Below are 21,348 nucleotides of genomic sequence, written 5' to 3'. Positions count from 1 at the left end.
TGGCTGTTGTAGATGCAGAGATAGTTTAGTTGAATCACAAGCATTCTTCCTGAGTTCCCTCATCAGGCATTTGCTGCTGTATTTCTTGTGGTATTGACACTGCAAGTTCCACTGATTTTAATACTCTCAGAAACAAATAAATCTTTTTCAGAAAATATTGAGTCACTAAATGGACTAATATCATCTTCTTTGAAATAAATAGCCTTTTTAGTATTAAGTTTGTAGCCTACTAAAAATTCCAGAAGGTTGGCAAGTTCAGTTCATGTAAAACTTCCTGCATGCAGTTGTTCCCTAATCACTGCCACTGTTACAATCTTGCTGGTCCATTTGACCAGCTTCTGAAAACTGACTTTTCATATGAAAGAAACAGGTTTAATTCTATTGTTTTATGTTTGAATTTAGCCTTTTCATAACCTGTGTTATATTCCTTCTCTCACTATTAATATTTCATTCACATTCTTAACTCAAAGTCAAATGCTCATCTGGAAAACCAAAAACTTCCTGTCATGAGTGACTGCTTTAAGAAACGATCAGATTAAATTTCTCACAGTACAGAGATCATATTCTGATTGGTATCTTCTTGTTATCTTTTCACATGTCTGTGATAAAAATGTGCTCAAGAAAAAGTACAGTAAGAATAGATTATAGTTGTGCTATAATCTATCATATAGCCCAAGTTGTAAAGCTTTCTGTTTGCACTGTTTCTAAATAGAATGTACTGCTAAGTGTATTTAACATCTGTTCAGCCTTCAAACTTATGAGGGTTCTTTAGGAAAAAGTTAAAATTAAAATTAAGAGCTGTATTGAATTCAGAGTCATAAAAAGGTTTGTACTGATTTAGTACAGACTTATTTACTGTAGCCTTTGATAATGTTCTCTTGAACTCTGTCATGTAAAATGAGATGTTAAGGGCCAGGTTATGCTGGAAATGGAGACTGCTTTAGAGAAGGTAGGAGGGCAGAGCAGAAGGTTGGAAGAGAGGGAGGATTAGGAGCAAATGAAAATGTCAGTATGCTCTAACAAAGAACTCATTTTTTTCCCTCAGTCACATTTTGATATTTTTTCTTCTCTTACAGGCAGGCGTACAAATGTCTACCACAAGACTAAAGTGTGATATGTTAAGTTTTTTACCATAAGCACCCATAAAATGAGCTCCATTGCAGACAGGTATGTTAACAGATAAGGGAGAATTTTGGGAGAATTACTGTTCAGTTCTTTCTTTAATAGTATTTTTTGTACTGTTAATATATTTAGATGTTACCTTACACAAAAATTAAAGAGTGAGGTTTTGGTTATTTTTGACAAAGTTAATTTGGTAGTTATTAGATGTGTCATTTTGTAGTCAATGGAAATAGTGATTTTAATTGCTTGAGGTTAATCTTAAAATGCATTAGTTGTTTTCAGCCATGGAACAACATCTGTGCAAGTTGAGCTGATTTTGAAGGTTTACTTGAACTTTTAATTTTTTGAGTACTTCAGTTTTTGATTAAGAAAAGCCAATGCATTTAAATGATTAGTGTTAGTGTAGATAGTAAAGTGACCTGTTAACCTATTTCAAGGGAAAAGTAATAGCTGAGGTATGTTTTCTACTTGATTCTATGAGTTGCGCTCTCTTAGCAGCTTAGGTGAACATCTGTACTTAATATCCTGTGGTATATTACCATGGTAATGGTATATTACCATTTTTGAGACTTCAGGAAATTAAACTTGTATCTAATTTATGTCAAGTTAAACACAATTTAAAAAAAGAATAAAAGCAGAAGGTAAAATTTACATGCTTGTCTAACTTGTCAATACTTCTAGTGAAATTGTGTGGCATCTCACTGAAACTTCAGCCTTTTAAATATATGAATTGCTTCTAAAAGCTTGATGTTAATGTAGTAGCATACAAAATACTAACTTCATAACATCACTAGTTATCATAATGTACAGTACAATTGTCTATACAGTACAATTGGTTGATAAATCAAGAGAGGTGAGGTAAGCATTTTAGAAAGATTACTTGGCTTAAAGGAAGTAAATATGAGGATAAGAAATTCCAGGATAGACACACAGAGGTCAGTATGGACAGCACTAAATAGGCTGAAAGCAGGGAGAAGTTAGAGAAATAATATGTCAAAGTCCATTATACAGCAGTTTTGGAAAACAGAAAAACAGTTTTGACTTGACTTTCAACACAAAGGAAGTGAAACAAAGGAATTGTATGAAGGATACTGAGGCATCTTCAAAGGGAAACACATTCTTATTTTGGTATTTTTAACACCTCTTTAGCAGTAGATGGACAGTTGTCAAGCTAAGAAAATGATGTGATACTTATTGAGGAAGCAAATATAAATAATTGCTGTATAACATTGAAGTAATTATGTATTTATAAAATTACATATGTGGATGAAGTATAGCATATTCCTTAGCTCTTGCCCACTAATAGTATTTCAGAATTTAAGAAAAATACATTTTCAGTAACTGGAATAGAAATTGCCAGTAAGTAAAAATAAATTCCATTTGTCCTCTCCCATGTTTTCAAAAGGGTAAGGTAATGCAAGTAATCCAAGAAGACAGAAAACCAAATTTAAGCGTTGTTCAATTAAGTGATTGTATAGGGCTGTAAGTTTTGAGAAACAGTCCAAGAATCCTTTGAGTTGTGTCAGAAACAGAAGTTTATTTTTTCTTCAGTAAAGTGCAAGCAGAACATAGAAGACTTAGCTTCAGGTTACTGATGATAGTCCTTGTGAGACATCACAGTAAAACAGTTGCTTTCTTGGTGTAATGGAGATGATGATGGTGAACAGTCAGATCTTTCCCCTTCCTCCTTCTTTGTGATTGGACTTCAAAGGAGAGGAATTTCCACTCCAACATTTATTTCTTTTTGTTTCTTTCAGAAATGACGGAAGCATTTTTGATGGGCTGGTGGAAGAAGATGACAAAGATAAAGCAAAAAGGTAAATTTCAAAGTTGCTTGAAGCTAAGAAATGTCCTATACTTGTACACTTTAACTTATTACTGTGATTTCTAAACAATAAAAAGGTTACTCTTACAAATAAATGTGTTACTCAACAGCATTTCTTCTACTGCGGTTTTTCAGATATATTGTATATTTATAATTGTGGTTCAGTTATCTGTGTTTTAAAAAGGGTTTTTGTAAAAGGACTTTATTCCAAAGGCTTTGCTGCACTGTTCCTTGAGGAGGAAGCCATTCTTCAAAAATACTGTCTGAGATAGAGAGTAGGTGTTTTTGTGACAGTTATCACAGCAGAAATTCTTAAGGAGCTGTTTGCTTCAGGAACTTGGCAGTAGTATGCAGCTTATAAGAAAGTCTCATAGCTTTTATCAAACATTTTCTAATTTGCTTTTCAGGGTGTCTAGAAACAAGTCCGAAAAGAAACGTCGAGATCAGTTTAATGTACTTATCAAAGAGTTGGGTTCCATGCTTCCAGGTAATGCTCGGAAGATGGATAAATCCACTGTGCTGCAGAAGAGCATTGACTTTTTACGGAAGCACAAAGGTAACAACAGATGTTATTTATAAATTCTTAATTTTTCTAAGTAATACTCAATTATTACATAAAATATTTACAGATTTGCAGCTTCTTTAAGGAATTTGTCAAAAAGATGTGAAGTGCTTCTGGAGAAGGATATTTTAAAGATCATCTAAGTTGCAGGAGTATACCTGTATTTCTGCTAATAATAAAAGCCAGTTCTATTTGTTCTGTCCTGGAGTTGTCAAATCTGTTTCACAAAGAGAAGATTTGTTTTTGAAATAACTTCAAAGTTTTTTGTTCTGGACAGATGTTGGTGCAAGTTGCTTCATAGGAAAACTGCTGATTAATTTCAGTGAGAATACTTGCTGGAAATACTTATTTGGTTATTTAGATAAGCCTGTATTGAATAGTTGATTAGTCTCTCTGGGTTCTACATGAAGCAAGATAAATCACTGAAAAGCTAGTCCAAGAGAAGTTAGTTCTCCTTGTCATGTCAAATGCCTACACAACTGGCTGCTTAAACAAAAGTGATAAGGCAATAGGGCATTGTGGTTTCCAGCAGTGTTTCTGGGTTGGTTGCTTGACAAGAAAAAGTGAAATACAAGGGCATAGAGACCAGGAATATGGGCATTTTGGCATTTTTTTTCCTTTTTAGCTGGGAAAAAATGACAGGAAAATCTATAAATACTTATAGCTAAACTTTTAAAATGTACACATGGATGGATAAGCCACTGAGTGTATTTGTGCGTGCGTATGTTGTTCTTCAAAGGTCATGTGAAATGTCAAAATTATCAATATCCTTGAACATCCTTGCTATGCTTTGTTCCTCTGGCTGTTTGCATCAGCTGATGGTGGGATGTACCCAGATACGCTGTACTGAAGTTTGTTATAGGTTGTTATTTCTGTCATGAAAAAATTCTTCCACCAAGTGTATGCTTTTTTATGGCTGTTAGATATTATATATATATATAAAAAAAAAAACCCTGTTCCTGCTCCTACACTTGTTCTTAATATGGCACCTTGTGGTTCACACTGCCAAAAATAAGATGAAAGCTGAAGAAAATGGACTCTCTTGCTAATGAAATAATTTCCTTGGGTAATTTTTTGGAATACATACTAACTAGAAACCAGTAGGATCAAAAGAAGTAACTATAAGGTTATAAAATAAGTGAAACTATTAAGTGAATGAATAGTTATGAAATTATCAACAGTATGTGTGTCAATCAATTTAAGGTATGAGAAATCTTTTTTCATGCCCTAGCACGTCTCTTCCATTAGTGTTATGTTACCATTAACACCAAATGTGTACTGAATATTGCTATTTAAATTGTAAACATAAATGAAATGAAAAAGGATGGGGGTATAATTCATATGAGAATTCATAGGTTTGGGGCTTTTCGTTCCAATTAAATATTGATTTTTCTGTTTAGATTTTCTGAGTACATGTGTCTCATAACAAAAAGAGAAGCAGTATGAAGGCCCCTCTTCTGTACAATTCAGTTCTTTAGGTTCTAAGGCCTTTGTGAAAATCGGTTCAGTTTCAAAATTATTTTATCTTGGTGATTCCTGAAACAAAACATAGAATGCTGAACAAATGTGTGTCAGCCAGCCAGCAGCACCATATTATTTTTTTCTTTAAAGTGCTGTCTGAGATTTGATTTTTTAATAAAGGGGCACAAGCAGCTCTGGAGATGGTTGCCTTTTAAGGCATGGCACTTCTGTCCTTCACTTGGTGTGACAGAATGCATCTCTGTGTGATTGCACATATCATATTAAGTTCCCTAAAGCTCTAGCTGCCAGTCCTTACTAGCATTGCTGTGCAGTGTTTTACATTAAAATGTTTTTGGACAAAATGTTGGCAAAGTTCAGAAGACTATTTTATCTTCTGAAGTGCTTGGATATATTACAATAAATCTAAATGACCTACCAATAAATGGATTATTCAGAACTAAGTAACTGCTATTTGGTTGAAATCCTACTGTGTTCAGTCACCAGGATTTAACTGCATTGCTTCTGTTTCTTTCTGGACTATCTCCACATTATCCAAGCCAGGTACTATCTGAATTGGTTGTTGGCCAGTGTGGATTCTGTTTCTCACTGGAAAAATACAGGAGGGTAAACGCACTAAAATTGTATCACTGGGAACTTCTCTTTGACTGATACTGCCTGTCATCTTTCTTTGAATTTGGAAACAATAAATTATTTTAAAATTATTAAATACTGAGGAATTTAGCTGCAGGTAGGATAATTGCAGGTAGTAGACTGATACTCCTACAACCCACAGAGAAATGGTACTGATCTTGGCTTGGCTAGTAGTTTCTTTTGAGAATTCTCAGTGCTGGTGTAGAGTTACTTCAGATACAGACCTTGAAGACTGAAGTTTAATGTGCAAGTTTGGTTATGCTCTTTCTGTTATCTAGCTCAGGAATGTAACCTTACTGTCATTTTTCTGTGAGTGCAACCTTCTGAATTTCTAGGCATTTCTCTGAAGGTACTAAGTGAAACAGGTTCTTTCTATTGCTTTGGCTCTGTTTGCCTGTATCATACTTGCCCTACTGATGGAAAATGTAAAACAGCACCTATACTTCTGGTGTTTCAGAATGGTTTCTTAAAGGCATGAACTTCAGCTTTTATTTAGCATAAATCCATTCTAGTGCAAAAGACAGTCTTTTTAATTCTGGAGTAGGATGGTTATAAGGGCCAGAATGAGCCAATGAATCAGACTTTTCCAGTTTAAAGTGAAGATTATCTGTGTTCTGAGGAATGAATGCACTAAGTTCCTGGAATTCTGCCTCCACTTTGGTGGCAGAGCTTTTCATTTCTGTGTGCTTTGACTTGCCCTTCAGTGTTCAGTATCTTTGTGCTGACTGAAAAGCTACATTTGAGGTTATACTTAGGTTTTCTTTATCCTGCAGCCCACTCTTTCTGCTTTAGTAAATACTGCATTTCAAAACAGATTGGAAGTGCCTGATTAATTTATATGTTTTGTGAGCTCTGATAATTGGAAAGTCTTATTTGTTGTTTTTTTCACCTCTTCTTGCAGCTTTCCACTTTTGCCAGTTTCTTGCATGACGTTGCTGTTGTTTGCTGTTCTTTTAGTTAAGTCTAAAGCTCTTTTGTAACGTTTTCCCCCTTCAGTGTGGTAAACAAAATTACAAACTGCTCCAGCCCTTTGCATATTTTAACTCAATTCCAGGTTTTCTGGCTCTTTAAACCATCTGAACTAAAACTCTAGCTTATGATCTTTGTACAGATTTGTCTTTTAAAAATAAAAAAACTTAAAGAATTGGTTTGGTTCTTTTGATTTGTCTAAATACTTCATTACTTGTCCAGCACTTTTGTGATGTTCTTGTTATTCATCAAAACTGAAGTGCTGTGAGGTCTTGCTTTTTGTTGTTTCAGTTATCAGTTGATAAGGAGGCATCACTTTCAGAACCCAGGGTCAGGCTATGCTTAGCAGCTGTTGATTCTCTCACCTGTATATGGAAGTTAATCTACGTACTTCTCAACTCCTTCAGGAATCTCTGCTTACGATTCATCTATGTCCAAATTTATCTGTATGTTTGTAACAGGCAGGAATTCTAGAGTAGAGTCTGTAATAAGCACTTAACAATCTTTGAAAAACTACTCTTTTTAAAGTGTAACCAGAAAAGAGCAGGAAGTAGAGAAAAGACAATGACAATTTTTGTGCAAGGGCTAGAATGACAAGGATTTGCTAAGATACTTGAGCATTAGCCATTTAAATTACATAAACAGATCAGGAATTTTGGCTTTCTAAACCTTTGTAAACAACACTCTTAATATAACATTTGATTATAATCTCAGAGGAAAAAGTAGTATATTTTTTCATTATCAAAGTCCATTACTTCAGTATTACTTGGAGCCTGGCAAGACTGTAGCACAAACTGGTTGAAGGAAAGAGAAAATAAATTTAATAATGCCATGGGAGAAGACATTTATTTTCGTTTTAGGGAGCAATATCTGTATGTAATGAATAAACAACAGAGGAAGCTGCAGAACTTTCTGCTGTTTCTTAACTGTGTATATGTAGTTTGAGAAAAAAATGGCTTTTGGAAGTATTAATCCTTATACTGGGTATGTGTTTGATTGTAGAAATTACTGCACAATCAGATGCCAGTGAAATTCGACAGGACTGGAAACCGACATTCCTTAGTAATGAAGAGTTCACACAGTTAATGTTAGAGGTATATTATTTCTGTTTTTCTGTGAGTAGAATAATTCCTCACTAGGAGTAATTCCATTAAGAAATTTTTCAGTTTGATGACATACCTTTTTATTCTCATATTTGGGTTGTAACTGTATGTTTTAATGAAGATAAACCATCAAAATTCCAATCTAGTCAGAGTTTCAGAATTTTTTTTCAGAAGAGCAAATTTACTCTGAACTACATTTTCAGTTAAATAAACATAGTAACAGAGCAGGTCTGTAGATGAATGTGTTTACTGTCCTAGTGGATATTTTAAATTATCAACATAAGGAAGGTACTAGAGAGAGAATTGATATACGTAAGTTAAAATCCTAATTACTAAAAAGATATAACATATCCATGTAATTTGTGAGCAATAAGTGTTTAATTTCTTTACTTGCCATACTTTCCCAAACTGGTGTGAGAGCATTACTTTGCTGAAGATTACATGAATAGTTGCAAAACTACAGAAAGAAACTTTAAGTATAAGCTATTTTTTCATTATAAATGATCATAAGTCAATTTTGTCTTCTTAGTGAAACAATTTTTAATAATAATAGTTAAATGAAAAATACTACAAATTAACAAACACTTAATTTTCATTCCATAGTTAAAACTTTGCTTTGATGCACAGATACAAAAAACGTTCTGGGTTTTGGTATTGAAAAAAAAATTTAAAAAAAAAATCCTCTGATAAGAGAGGTTTTTTTCTAAGAGCTTTAAAATTTCCTGTTTCAAAATACTGTTCTGTCATGTTTTTGTTGGTAGTTTTCAACTGAAACGTTGTGTTGTATTCAGAGGAAAGAAATTTGAGTTCTGTAGAAGATAAGGCAGCCAGAATGGTATCTCACATGTTTCAAGTCTCAATAAAATCTCACTACAAGCTTCTTTCTTTGAGATTGGGAATACTGAGATTTTTGAAATACTAAAATTCATTGGTTTTGCTGACTATTTTAGTTGTTCTTATCATGGTTTTCCCACATATTTTTGCTTTTGTTTCTAGCTCATTTTTATGAGCTTTCTGATGTCTGAAATGATGATGGAATTAAAAATAACAGGCAGGCAGAGTGGGAGTTGGGGAAAACAGTGGCTGTCTATATATGTACTTGCTTCTGAAACCACAGATTATTTAACAACAGAACAGTATGGAAATGGTAATGCTTTTAGTGTAAAAATAAGATTAAGGATTTTTAGTAGGGAAAGACATTGCCATTTCTGTAATAAACTAAAGTAAAATTGGTCTGTATTATTTTCTGTATTGTATATGGCTTAAAATTTTTGGTATGCGGTTTCTTTTTTATTTAACTGCCCATTATGTTTAATTTCAGGCTCTTGATGGTTTTTTTTTAGCAATTATGACAGATGGAAATATAATATATGTGTCTGAAAGTATAACTCCCTTACTTGAACATTTGCCAGTAAGTAATAAATTGCTTTCAGTAACATATCAGTTTGTCTGTGGTTGATTGGTGTTCTGATATAAGTACTAATTAATTGTTGACCTTATTGGCATTGTAGAACAGATGTATGCTTTGTTTTAATGTTTCTGTTTTTTCTTCAGCATAACTGCTTCCTCCTGGTCTGTCTTCTATATTAAACATTTCCTTTGGAAATGCAGAATGCAGTCAGCACTTTATTAGAAAGGATTATGAAGTGCCTAGCATCAGTTTCAGTGTAACTGAAGTAACACAGTTGATTTCAGGAGAGAGACCCTTGGGAGAACACAGCTTCTACATGAGTCAGAAGATTATGACAAAAGATTTAAATAATCGATTTTTTTTTTAACTGCTTTTTTTACTTCTTTCTTAGCAAAGCACACTGATAAATACATTGCTGCTGGTTCTGCTTTTTAAGTTCAGTATATACTTTTGGGTTTATCATATACACTTATCTTTAATCTGGGTGACATAGCTCACTGGTAGGTGCAACATTCTAGTTGTTAATGTTACCTTTGAATAGTGTTATTCTGAAGTGAGGCAAATTCATTAGCGTAAGCAATTGATGAGTTAAATTGAGTGCTTTTCTAGAAGAGAAGGACACATTCTCTTTAAAGGCAAGTTGTCTTGCTGTAGTAAGAGACAGAATTATTTTAAGGTATGCATGATAACAGTCTGAGAATTTTAAAAATATGCAGGTAATTGTGATTTTTATTTTTTCTTTTAGTAGAATTTGCCAGGTTCTCATAGGCACATTTGTTTCTGGCTTTTAGGTGTGATTTATGAATTCTAAACATATATTTTATGATTCCTCTTTTCTGAATACTTTACCAAATGCATTTATGCATGTAGTAGTTATTCAGTTTTGCTGCATCCATCTCTGTTTTTCACAATTTTGTGTACATAGCTGTGGAACTGATTATAAAATACAGTAACTGAAATTCATCCTCACCCAGCAGCTCACTCACTCATCACCCCTCAGTGGGACGGGGGAGGCAACTGGAAGGGTAAAAGTGAGAAAAATCATGGGTTGAAATAAAGACAATTTAATAGGCAAAGCAAAAGCCATGTATGCAAACGAATCAAAGCAAGGAATTAATTTACCACTTCCCATGGGGCAGGCATATCAAAGTGAGTTTTTTTCTTGGAAAGTATTAATATGTATTCCAGCAGGTGGCTTTGTTGAGTATGTAGTGAACCATGAAATTGTTTTGCATTAAAATAGTAGGCTTTGTGACATTGTACAACTTTAATTAATGCTTACTAAATCTTTTTCTTTCAGTCTGATCTTGTGGATCAGAGTGTATTTAATTTTATCCCAGAGGGGGAACATTCAGAAATTTATAAAATATTGTCTTCTCATCTGCTGGAAAGTGATTCCTTGACACCGGAATACTTAAAATGTAAGTAGTTATTTTGGGCTAACCCCTGTAGGCAGCTCAACCCCATACAGCCACTCACTCACTCACTCCTCTCAGTTGGATGAGCAAAGAATCAGAAGATTAAAAGTGAGCAAACTTGTGGGTTGTGATAAAGGCAGGTGAAGTCAAAAGCTGTCTGCACAAGCAAAGCAAAATAAGGAATTTGTTTGCTCCGTCTGGTCGGTAGGCAGTTGTTCATCTGTCTCTAGGAAAGCAGGGCTATGTCATGTATGATAATTACTTGGGAAGACAAATGGCATAAACCCAGATGTCTCCCCCTTCTTCCTTTACCTAGCTTTTATTGCTGAGCACAGTGCCATACAGTATGGAATATCCCTTAGTTCAGCTCTCCCTGCTGTGTCCTTCCCAGATGCTGGTGCACCCCCAGCCTCCCCACCAGCAGGGCAGAGTGAGATAAAGAGAAGGCCTTTGCACTGTGGAAGTGCTGCTTGCTGAGCAGTAACAGACACATTCCTGTCCTAACAGCACTGTTCTAGTGAAAATCCAAAACAGAGCACTGTGTGAGCTGCTATGGAGAAAGTTAACCCTATTCCAGATAAAACCAGTACAGTACTTGTGTTAAAACTCTCTACTTGGAATTAAACAAGTTCTTCTACTGTTATTTAGGAAGTATACTTCAGCCCTGAAGAACAGAAGTGTTACTTTGTGTCACCCTTGCTCTTGAGTAGAATTTTCAACATTAGGTAGCCTTTCAGTCTACAAATTTTCTGTGTGTCAGAAATGTTCATTTTGTTTATAGAGCTTCTATTTAGACAGTTTTAGCAGTTGACAAGTATAAATGCATAGCAGCCTAATGGAGTTTGGGATCATGTGCTTCAGTGAACTTAAGTTCAGGGCATTTTCTTTAATACAGCTCTAGCTATCAGAGGTTTTCATGTCACTAATATTCAAGCCCTTTCTGCACAAAATCTAAAGGAGTTCTTTATGTTAGTTACTGTCATGCTGGTTAAAAGCAGACACTATTGATGCCTTTTGATTTTACCCTTTATACTTTTCAAATCCTGTACTGTACTAGTGCGTAACTCTAAACTCCATATAAAGTGTTAGTTAACTGTTGGTCAGACAAAACAATCCCTCTGGGCCTAAGATTCAAGGACACCACGGTGTCAGGCCCCGAAAATTGTAAAGAAAAGTGAAATTGGGTGTACCTGTTTGAAGGCCTTCAGTAAATACTTTATTCTCTTAATCTTGTCTAGCCTCCATTCTAGGTAGCCACTCCAAGGCATCACTGTAGCCAGATGTAATCACTACACTTACAGTACCTCAATTGTATTCAGCTTAATTATTGCTGCTTTTCATTTCATGTTTCATGTGTGCTTCATCAGTCAAGCATATAGCCTATTACTTTGTTTATTTCTTTTTCTAGCAAAAAATCAGCTAGAATTCTGTTGCCATATGCTGCGAGGAACAATAGATCCAAAAGAGCAGCCCACATACGAATATGTAAAATTTATAGGAAATTTCAAGTGTTTGAATCATGGTAAGTAATTTCAGCAGTGTTGGAATCAAATATGTAGGCAGCTCCACAGCTAAACTGGCTTGGGGCCGTGGTGCAAAATGTAGGTGAACTAAAATCGGGCTTTCAAAAGAAGATCTTGAAACAATTTTATCACTTCTATATTGGTGTAATGGAAAAGAAGAAAAACTGCCTATCATGTATTACAGGTCTGTGTATTTGAATGCAAAATGTAGTAATTGTGCTTAATACTTTAAATTAAAGAAAATGGGTATTTTGTAAAACATTGTTTAAAGGAATGTGAGAGAAATTTAAGCAAATGCTTTAATGTAAAGAGTCTGAATTCAGTTCAGCATAAGCCATATTTAAGCAGGTGACTAACTTGAAGATTAGTGGTACTGAGTACCTGCAGTTCTCATTACAGAGGCAACTGGAAAATGTAGGTTATCTCCCCATTTCAGTTCTGTGCATTCACTTGGCAGGAATTACCACTCAGATGAGTGGGTGAGCCACATGGTTTTCTGCATTGTGTTCCTACTCCCGTCCATTGAAATTATTTTTATTAGCTATGTATAATACTCTTTCTCTGTACTGCATCTCTAATCTCTTTGGCCAGGCTGTGCTGTTTTCTTGAGAAGCCTGTTTATTTGTCCAAGTGGGTTCTGCAGTGTGATCAGTGATAGCTTCTGAGAAAGCTCACCCAAAAGTATTATGAAAACCAGTATGTTGTAAATAAATCTGTGGGGTTTTTTATCTGGTACCACTGTTTCTCTGACATAATGGGAAGAGGTTGAGTCTTAATGCAAATGCAGTTATGTAATATTATAGTAGAGACAAGAAACAGTCCTGAAAAGGCCAAATATCATGTTAGTCTTGGAATGAGGAGTTGGGAAACTGCAGACCTATTGGTTGCAATTCAATATTTGGAAATACTCTGCAACAAATAATTAAACTGTGTATGAGTTTCAGGAAGGTAGCAGGGAATTGAATGGCAGCCGCTGTGGATTTTTTAAGTAGAAGTAGCATCAAATCAGTTCAGCTTCATCTACTAAAAAGTAACACACTCTGTGGATAAGAGCATAAAGCACAAATGAATGATGGACTTTTAAAATATGTTTTTGTTATCATATTCTGTTCTCACAAATGTGTAAAGGAAGCACATGTTAATTGAAATTCCTGGAGGGTAGCTGCAGAAACTGATTGGAAAAGTTATCAGTGTTCACCATCAAAGTGCAATTTTAATTGACAACTTCTGGATTTGATCACTATTTTCATTAATGTTATGAACAATGGAACATAGTTTGCAGTTATGAAATAATCCACTAAAAACAAGAGAATAATTCATCCTGAAAATTAGAAAAGAAATTACTTTGTTCTAAAAACCCAGAAAAATTGAGAAAAAATACAAGTTACTACATTTAGGAATATCAAACTCTATGAGCAGGAATGGTTGCAGCCAGCTACATAGCAGTCCTTTAGGAAAAGGAGTTAATGTGGAATGTAAACTGAACAAGACTAAATCACCATGACCAGCCACCAAGCTGAGAATATCCAAAAGCCTTTCTAAAATACAGTCTAAATCACATGAAATAATCCCATTGCACACTTTGCACAAGACAAAATAAACTCTGAAGAGCAAAGGACAAAAGCTAAGATAGAAATGAAAGAAACTGCTTCTTTTCTTTCTGATGGAAAGAGCAAGGAGCTGCAAGATGAAACTACATGAAGAAACTTCAGTAGGACTTCTAATCTAGAGCCGAATTTTGAAACCAGTTGGGCTTCCAAAAGCCTCACAGTGTTTTGAAATCACCATCTCTAGACCTCAATAAATATAAACTAAATTGGTAACTGCTGGAAATAAGGTTTATCTGTTTCGAGGTCTAGTCCATCCTTTGTCTCCTTTTGATTTCATCTCTATGATTCAATAAGTGGAATTTCTTCTCAGCTGAGTATCCTGATTCTTTCACTTCCATAATTGTGCCTTTACTTGCTATGTCGTCAGCATGTGTTGCTTAAATGTGATGGAAAGTCTAGAAAATAAATACTTACTGCAGAGTTCAAAAGAAAAAATTAGCCAAACCTGATACAAAAGATAAAATATGAAAATATTTTTGAAGAAAGTGTACTCTGGTCATTTTTACCAGTTAGCAAGGATTAGAACTGTTACTAGTTCCTTAAAAATGCTTTATCAGTAATAATATAATATTAACAGTAGTTTTAGTTCTTTGAGAAAGTTACTTGATGGTTGTGTTCCCATTACCACTATGTAACTACTTCTGCTACTGTGGTACTATTCCTGTATAAGTGTAGATATAGAACACTTTTTTTAATGCCTGTTAAGTTACAAGCAAACCACAGATAAGTATTGGGCCACTTATCTTCTGATATTGCTGCCATTTTCCTCCATACTTGTATTGTCATGTGTGTTGTCATCTCCTCTCTCTGCCCTCAGTTCCCAACTCAGCGCACAATGGTTTTGAAGGAACTATTCAGAGATCACACCGGCCTTCATATGAAGAGAAAGTTTGCTTTGTAGCCACAGTTAGATTAGCTACACCTCAATTTATCAAGGTATGTACAAATGAAATCACTTTTATATCACTCTTAAATGGACTCTGAATGGAAAAACTTCAGTGAGAATGCACACATTTAAAATACTAATGAAAACCGTAAGGAATTCTATTATATGAAATGGAAAGTGTCTGTTTCTTACTTCAAATAAACGAAGTTTTATGCAAAGTATCAAAGTTGTGGTGGACAGTAATTTTAAATAGTAACATAAAAGAGAAAAGTGCAAGAAATAAATTTCTAAGAAGTCCACAGGAATATAATTTAGCAAGATGAACTTTAACAATACAAAAGATTATGCTGAGATTACACTTTCACTGGAGAAATGATTGATTTTTGTTGAAACTTGGATGTGAATTTTTTGTTGCTGGTGGTCTTTCTGCAGTTTGACACAAGTAAATCTTGGAGGGCTTAATGAAAGCCCTTACATTACTTGTCAGTGATGAAGAGTTGGGTTTGAGGTAATAGAAATCTTTTGTTTCAATGTAGTTATTCAGAAACTCAGTGATTTAAACATAACATTTTGCTTAGCTGCTAATGTACAATGGGAAGGTGCCTTTCCATGTTTAGAATTGAATGCATGTAATACTTGTAGTTCAGTAAGTGTGTTTCTCTCCAAAACCTGTCAAAATAAATACTCAGGATAAGTGCAGTATAGTCTGTGATTGTGATTCTGATTCTATGTTTCATGCAAATATATGAATCAAGGTTCAGGACAGTCTGCTATGTAACGTTTGTTTCTGCAATTCAGCTGTAAAGTAATGCCATGAAATGTATGTGGCCCGATGTTAAACTGCTGTCTGTAGTACAAGAACTCTGAACATTTAAACATTCTGCCTCTTAAGTTTAAAGCACTGATGTCTTAAGCTGAAGACTGTTGGTGGTAGCTTCAAAAGGCACAGTTTATATACTTTGCACTTCAAAAGCATTGTAGGGAGCCTTTGGAGAAATCATATAAACTTCAGTTCTGTCAGGCTGAATAGGAATTTTGTCTCTCCAGACTGTATGCCAGAGAAAGTTTATTCTTTCTGAGGCTATGGAAATCTTTTATGTGACACTTCTTCCCATGCAGGTCTAAAAGTTATTCTTCCTGTTATGGCTGCAGTTGGTAGATATGTTATATGTGGGGTTTTTGCTTCATGAAATAATTGTGGAAAAAAAGACTAACTTAACATTTACAATTGCTCTTGTCTTTTAAAGTGTGACTGTTCATAGTAAAACTTCTATATTTCCTACTTCTGGAAGCTGAGGAACATCTATTTATGATCTTCAAGTGTCTCAGTCTCCTGTGGGCTAAAGCCTTACAGATTATACTCTGGCCAAAGTTTAATTCCTGTCCTTGAACCTCTGAGCCCTTAGGGCCCAAGGAAGTTTCCATGTTACAGAATGTTTCAGATCCTCCTGAGACTTTCAACTAATGCTGTTTATTTGGGAAATCTTTTAAAGGGGGCTTACATTAAAGACTTGATACCTTGTGTTATTACTGGGGCTAGCATTGACTAGACTTTAACAAATGGGTGTATGTCAGGAATTTTACAATGCCAGTAACTTCACTAACAAATGTGTGATGCAGCCAGTAAGGAGGTGTGTGTTTCAATACTTGCCTTATTTAAGGTAGCACATTCCTGCTCATCTATCACTTACACTCTTTCTTTCAGTTGGTATATGGTTTTTGGTATATGATTTTTTTTAATATTATTTTTTCTCAAATGTAATTTCTCAGGATATGCAATGCTTGTTGGCACCTTTAAAGTTCACGTTTTTATTTTATGCTTATGACTCTACCACTTCTGCAACAAAACATGTCACAAATTTTGCTTCCTAGTGAAGGCATTTGGTTGTACACATTCTTTAAAACATTTGTCTTGCATTTTGGCTAGTTGATGATTTTATCCTATCAAGAAGGCAGGATTAATCCAGCCAAAAGGATTTTACCAGAATACTTTTTGTTACAAATGAAAGTCCTTTCTTTTCTAGATGCCTTGTTGACAACTTCAACAAGACGCCTTGTTGAACAAGCTGGCTTCTGCCCAGGGGTATTTTACAGTGGAATATCTGCAAATCACTAATATAAATGCATTGAGTAATTGGATACTAACCTGCTGCCATTTCCTCTCTAACCATTATGTTTTTACTCTGGTTTTACTGCCTGCACTTCAGTGATTTTTACTTTTCGTTTTGACTTGTGCCAAAATATTTAGATCAGAAGAAGCAACAAATCAAAAGTATATCACAAGGATATACTCTTGCTCTGTCATTTTTCTTACTTTGAATGATGCTTTATTAAATGCTGTAATTTTAGAAAAGTAGATGAGCTTTGGGTTCTAGGGGTAGTTTCAGGTTTGAAGCTTAAGTCTTGTTGACTGGAGCTCACATCAACAGTCGTAAATTTATGCCCAGAGTTGTTTAGTTCATTGCCTTCATCTAATTCATCCATCATTCCATCATTTTCTAAGTCATTGTCTTCAGATCTTACAGTGATGATTGTGAGGAAAAAACATTGCCTAGGTATGGTCACTTTTTCCTTTTATAAAAAGAAAACTTGGATCTATTTGAAAAACTGTAAAGTATGCAATTAAACTCATTGGATTATAACCTGAAAGAATGTAAAGTGGTCCCTCTGTTGGTCTTCTACTGTATTTTTCTGCAGGACTGCTTTAGTTACAGATGTTTGCAGGGCACCTGTGTGCTTGCCTGTCCACACTGGTTGTATTCTGCCAGTGTAGCAGCAGCTTCCACATTGCAGTCTTTAGGATTAGGAAACTCTTGTACCTGATCATCAATAGATTCCACTGTGTTCCTGGCACTGGGAACACCATTGCAAGCTCCTACAAATGACAAATGTGTGCAGGTATCAACAAAAGAATTATTTACTTATCTCGTAATTTTAATGTAATTTTCTGAGGGATGTATTTGTATCCATGTATTCTATCATCTATCTTCCTTCTTGTAAGGCAGTACTAGAGAAGTTTGCGCAAGGATTGGCTGGCTTGGGGTGCTTGGTGTTGAGACTGTCTCTGCATGAGACACAATACTCAGTGGGACATCCTTCCCTTTCTTGAAAGGGACAGTAGAAGTTGATTGAATAATGTTCTGAATACATTTGAGTGGAATACATTCAGAATTATGTGCAGAATACCTTTAGATTTTGTTGTAATGAAAGTACAGCCATTCTCTTACTTTTCATGAGTTCTAAACATAAGAATATTTGTAGTACATGTCTGTTCACTCAAAGGGATTTAGAATACTTTTGGTTCACTAAAGGGAAGAATCATATTCCTAAAGTCAGAGTAATGTGATCATCTTACTAAAGTTGGGTTTTATCCATTATAAACACAGACCATAATCAGACTGGTGGGAGTATTTAATCTCTTCTTTTGCGTGTTACAATTTAGAAGTATAACTGCAGGAACTATGGATTTCTGTTTGTAGTACTGTGTTTGAGTTTAGTCTTATGACATGGTTAGTCCATTTAAATCAACCAAGCATCAGTTTGGCACAGTTGAGATTAGATTCAGATTAGATTCTACCTCAGTACTGTGCATCTAAACAAGCAAAACCAATGAAGCTGTCTAAAAATAACATTATAACTATTGTGGAATTATCTACTAACTTGAGGTATGTCTGAATTTTGAAAGAGCTTAGGTACTAGATTAGAGCAATTTTAAGGGATTCTTATTTTTTTCCTTTTTAGGAAATGTGCACTGTTGAAGAACCCAATGAAGAGTTCACATCTAGACACAGCTTAGAATGGAAGTTCTTATTCTTGGATCACAGGTGCAGTTCCTTCTGTGTAGTAGCAATAGCATCTGAATCACAGTGGTGGCTGTAGTATTTGGAGTTCACTAATCTGCATTGACTACTATAGCTTGTGTTGGGTTTAATTTTTTAATTTTCTTTGGAGCACATGCTGTAAACAAGAAAGCTTATGTAATTAATTCTGATTTGTTTGAGATTCCTTCATGAGTGTGAAAATAACATTGATTTATTTATTAATTAGGGCACCTCCGATAATAGGTTATCTTCCATTTGAAGTTTTGGGAACATCAGGCTATGATTATTATCATGTGGATGATCTGGATAATCTGGCAAAATGTCATGAGCATTGTGAGTATAACTAAGTCATTAAAATGAGCAAATTTGTTAAATTGAACAACTGTTCTGGTAAAATGTGATATTTTGAGTGGTGTCTTTACTCCCATTTGTTTGACATTATTATATTGCTGTTCCATATTTTTTTCCTTTTGACACAGAACTACAAAACAGATTTAACTTTGTCTTGCACTTCTGGGGTTTCATTGTGGTAAATTGAAATGCGCAGCTCTATGACTAATACTTTTCCAGTTCTTCCAATGGCATTTAAAAGGCTTTATAATGTTGATAAGTGCAAAAGCTGGTGAAAAATTTTCAAACCTGTTATTGGTCATTGTCTTAATTCTGGATTTAGACATGGGTTTGGGCTATAGGAACTTGGGAAATAATACTCTTTTTATGTAATTGGTGTATTTACAATCTGGCAAGACAGTAAACTTTATTCTTCATCTTTATAGTAATGCAGTATGGGAAAGGGAAGTCATGTTACTACAGATTCCTTACAAAGGGACAACAGTGGATTTGGCTGCAAACTCATTACTATATCACGTATCACCAGTGGAATTCCAGGCCAGAGTTTATTGTCTGTACGCACACTGTTGTGAGGTAGGTTGCTTTTTAAACTATCCTCCCAGTCCTAAATTATGGGAGCTATGTGGATGGGATTTTGGAGGTAGAGAAATTATAGCAGTGTGAAGAACCACTGGAAAACTTCTTGAGATACTTTATAAGCAAGATTGGTTTGAGGAGTTTGGTCTTTGAGTTGTATTTTCTAAATCATTCCACAATGTAGTAGTAATTCTTGGTTTGTTCTTCTAGTTATGCAGAAGTTAGAGCAGAAAGACGACGAGAACTTGGTATTGAGGAATCTCTCCCAGAGATAACAGCAGATAAAGTGAGTATTTTACATAATTGTATTTTACATTTTCACATACTAAAAATAATATGCAAGCAAATATACAATAGCAAAAAGGGTTTTATCCCATTTGTCCCCAAATGAAGTAATTGTTTGATCTCTAAATAATGTGACTATTTAAAATGATCAAAGAAGTTTAGAAAGAGTGTTTAACTGTACTCTACCTATAACACCCTTCTCAGTGATTAATGTTCATGTAGTTAAAATAGTTACAACACCTGTAAGTTTTTGTTAAGATCTGATTTCTGCAGCATTAGATTCCTAAATAAATGGTCTTTCTGACTGGAAGTACCCATAATCTGAAAAACCAAGGTGAACACATTGACAAGAAATTCACAATAGGAAAGTAGAAGCTGTTTAATTGTATGACTCTGTCTAACTTCTTCAAAGTATACAAAATTAATTTTGAATTAATGTCTTTGTAAGCTCAATGAGTCTTATCAGCTTGTAGAGATGATCTGGCATGTTATATATAGTGTGAGTTCAGAAATGTTTTCCTTTGGCAGTTTCACAAGTTTCATTTGTCAGTACTTCTAATGGAATGAACTCATCCTTTCTCAAAAGAATAAGCAGTTGACTCATTACAGTGTTGTTCAGAGTGAATTGAGTGGCTACAGAAGGAGCTCAGCTCAGTAGTCAGTTTGTAGCCTAAATCTGTGTGCATTTTGGTCTTAGGCTTATATAGCTGTGGTTTCCAAGGATAAAAGCCTCAAATGGAAACAGAGCTTACAGCCATCAAACAGGCCACTACTTCTGCATGGTCACCTGTGTAAGGGAGTTGATTAGAAACAAAAAGGTCTGAGATATTTTCTAACAGAAATATGCATTGTGTGCTGGATTAGATAAATAATTGTGGTTCATGTCTGTCTCTGCAGAGTCAGGATTCTGGGTCTGACAATCACATAAACACAGTGAGTCTCAAAGAAGCACTGGAAAGGTTTGATACCAGCCCCACACCTTCTGCTTCCTCCAGGAGTTCAAGAAAATCTTCACATACTGCAGTATCGGATCATTCATGTAAGTACCAACTACTGAAAACAGAATTGCTTTCCTAATGAGGCTTTTCTCTACTTAATTCTATTAAATACATAACTGGCAGTTAATAATAATTTTATGATGGTTCAGAGATCTGCAGACTACTCTGAAAAAGACCTTTACTTCTAGAATACAATATGAGATATGAGTATAATATTTCTATCAGATTGCACTACTCGTGGGTAGTCAGGGGAAAAAAAAGTCCAAGCCTTTACAGATTTTCTTATTAATTAAAAGCTTCCTGTAATTAGATTATTGCATTACAGAATTGTTTCTTTCTGTTCTAACTCTCAACATTGTCAGCAACACCAACTAAAATGACAGTGGACACTAGCACTCCTCCAAGGCAAGGCTTATCTGGTCATGAAAAGACTGCACAAAGAAGATCATCTCTGAGCAGTCAGGTAACTTCAGAGAAGAATATAGTACTTAAACAGTGGCGTTCACCTTTAAAAACTATTATTAAATCCATATAAGCTTTGTTTTATTTCTTCTAAAAACATAGTGTAAACTTTAATTTCTCTTAGAATACATCTCTTAGAATTGCGTCATCAGTATGCAACTTAGATATACTAGATTTTATAGGAATACAATAATTAAGCATATATGTATTTAGGTTTTTTCATTAGGATTTGAAAGAATATGAATGGATCTCTGCTTTCACTCACACAGAACTTCTTTCTGTGATTCTGGATTTTTAATCTACAAACACACACA

General features: G+C 34.8%; 1 protein-coding gene across 4 annotated transcripts in view; it reads left to right on the top strand.

Annotated features, from left to right (window-relative positions):
* Positions 1-21,348, top strand: part of CLOCK (clock circadian regulator) — a 64,176-nt gene that overhangs the window by 29,401 nt on the left and 13,427 nt on the right. For all 4 annotated transcript variants that reach the window (XM_021530535.3, XM_021530448.3, XM_021530365.3 and 1 more), the window contains exons 5-18: positions 1,077-1,167; positions 2,880-2,939; positions 3,355-3,503; positions 7,593-7,684; positions 9,015-9,104; positions 10,405-10,525; positions 11,931-12,044; positions 14,473-14,591; positions 18,283-18,365; positions 18,589-18,695; positions 19,139-19,286; positions 19,500-19,575; positions 20,472-20,613; positions 20,935-21,035. In XM_021530535.3, coding sequence (XP_021386210.1) covers positions 1,148-1,167; positions 2,880-2,939; positions 3,355-3,503; positions 7,593-7,684; positions 9,015-9,104; positions 10,405-10,525; positions 11,931-12,044; positions 14,473-14,591; positions 18,283-18,365; positions 18,589-18,695; positions 19,139-19,286; positions 19,500-19,575; positions 20,472-20,613; positions 20,935-21,035 — 1,422 coding nt within the window. In that variant the 5' untranslated portion in view covers positions 1,077-1,147. The remainder of the gene's footprint in view (positions 1-1,076; positions 1,168-2,879; positions 2,940-3,354; positions 3,504-7,592; positions 7,685-9,014; positions 9,105-10,404; positions 10,526-11,930; positions 12,045-14,472; positions 14,592-18,282; positions 18,366-18,588; positions 18,696-19,138; positions 19,287-19,499; positions 19,576-20,471; positions 20,614-20,934; positions 21,036-21,348) is intronic.

The sequence above is a fragment of the Lonchura striata genome, chromosome 4 (assembly GCF_046129695.1).
Source record: "Lonchura striata isolate bLonStr1 chromosome 4, bLonStr1.mat, whole genome shotgun sequence".
NCBI lineage: Eukaryota > Metazoa > Chordata > Aves > Passeriformes > Estrildidae > Lonchura > Lonchura striata.
Note: the sequence above shows the minus strand (reverse complement) of the source record. Positions and strands in the feature narration are given on the sequence as shown.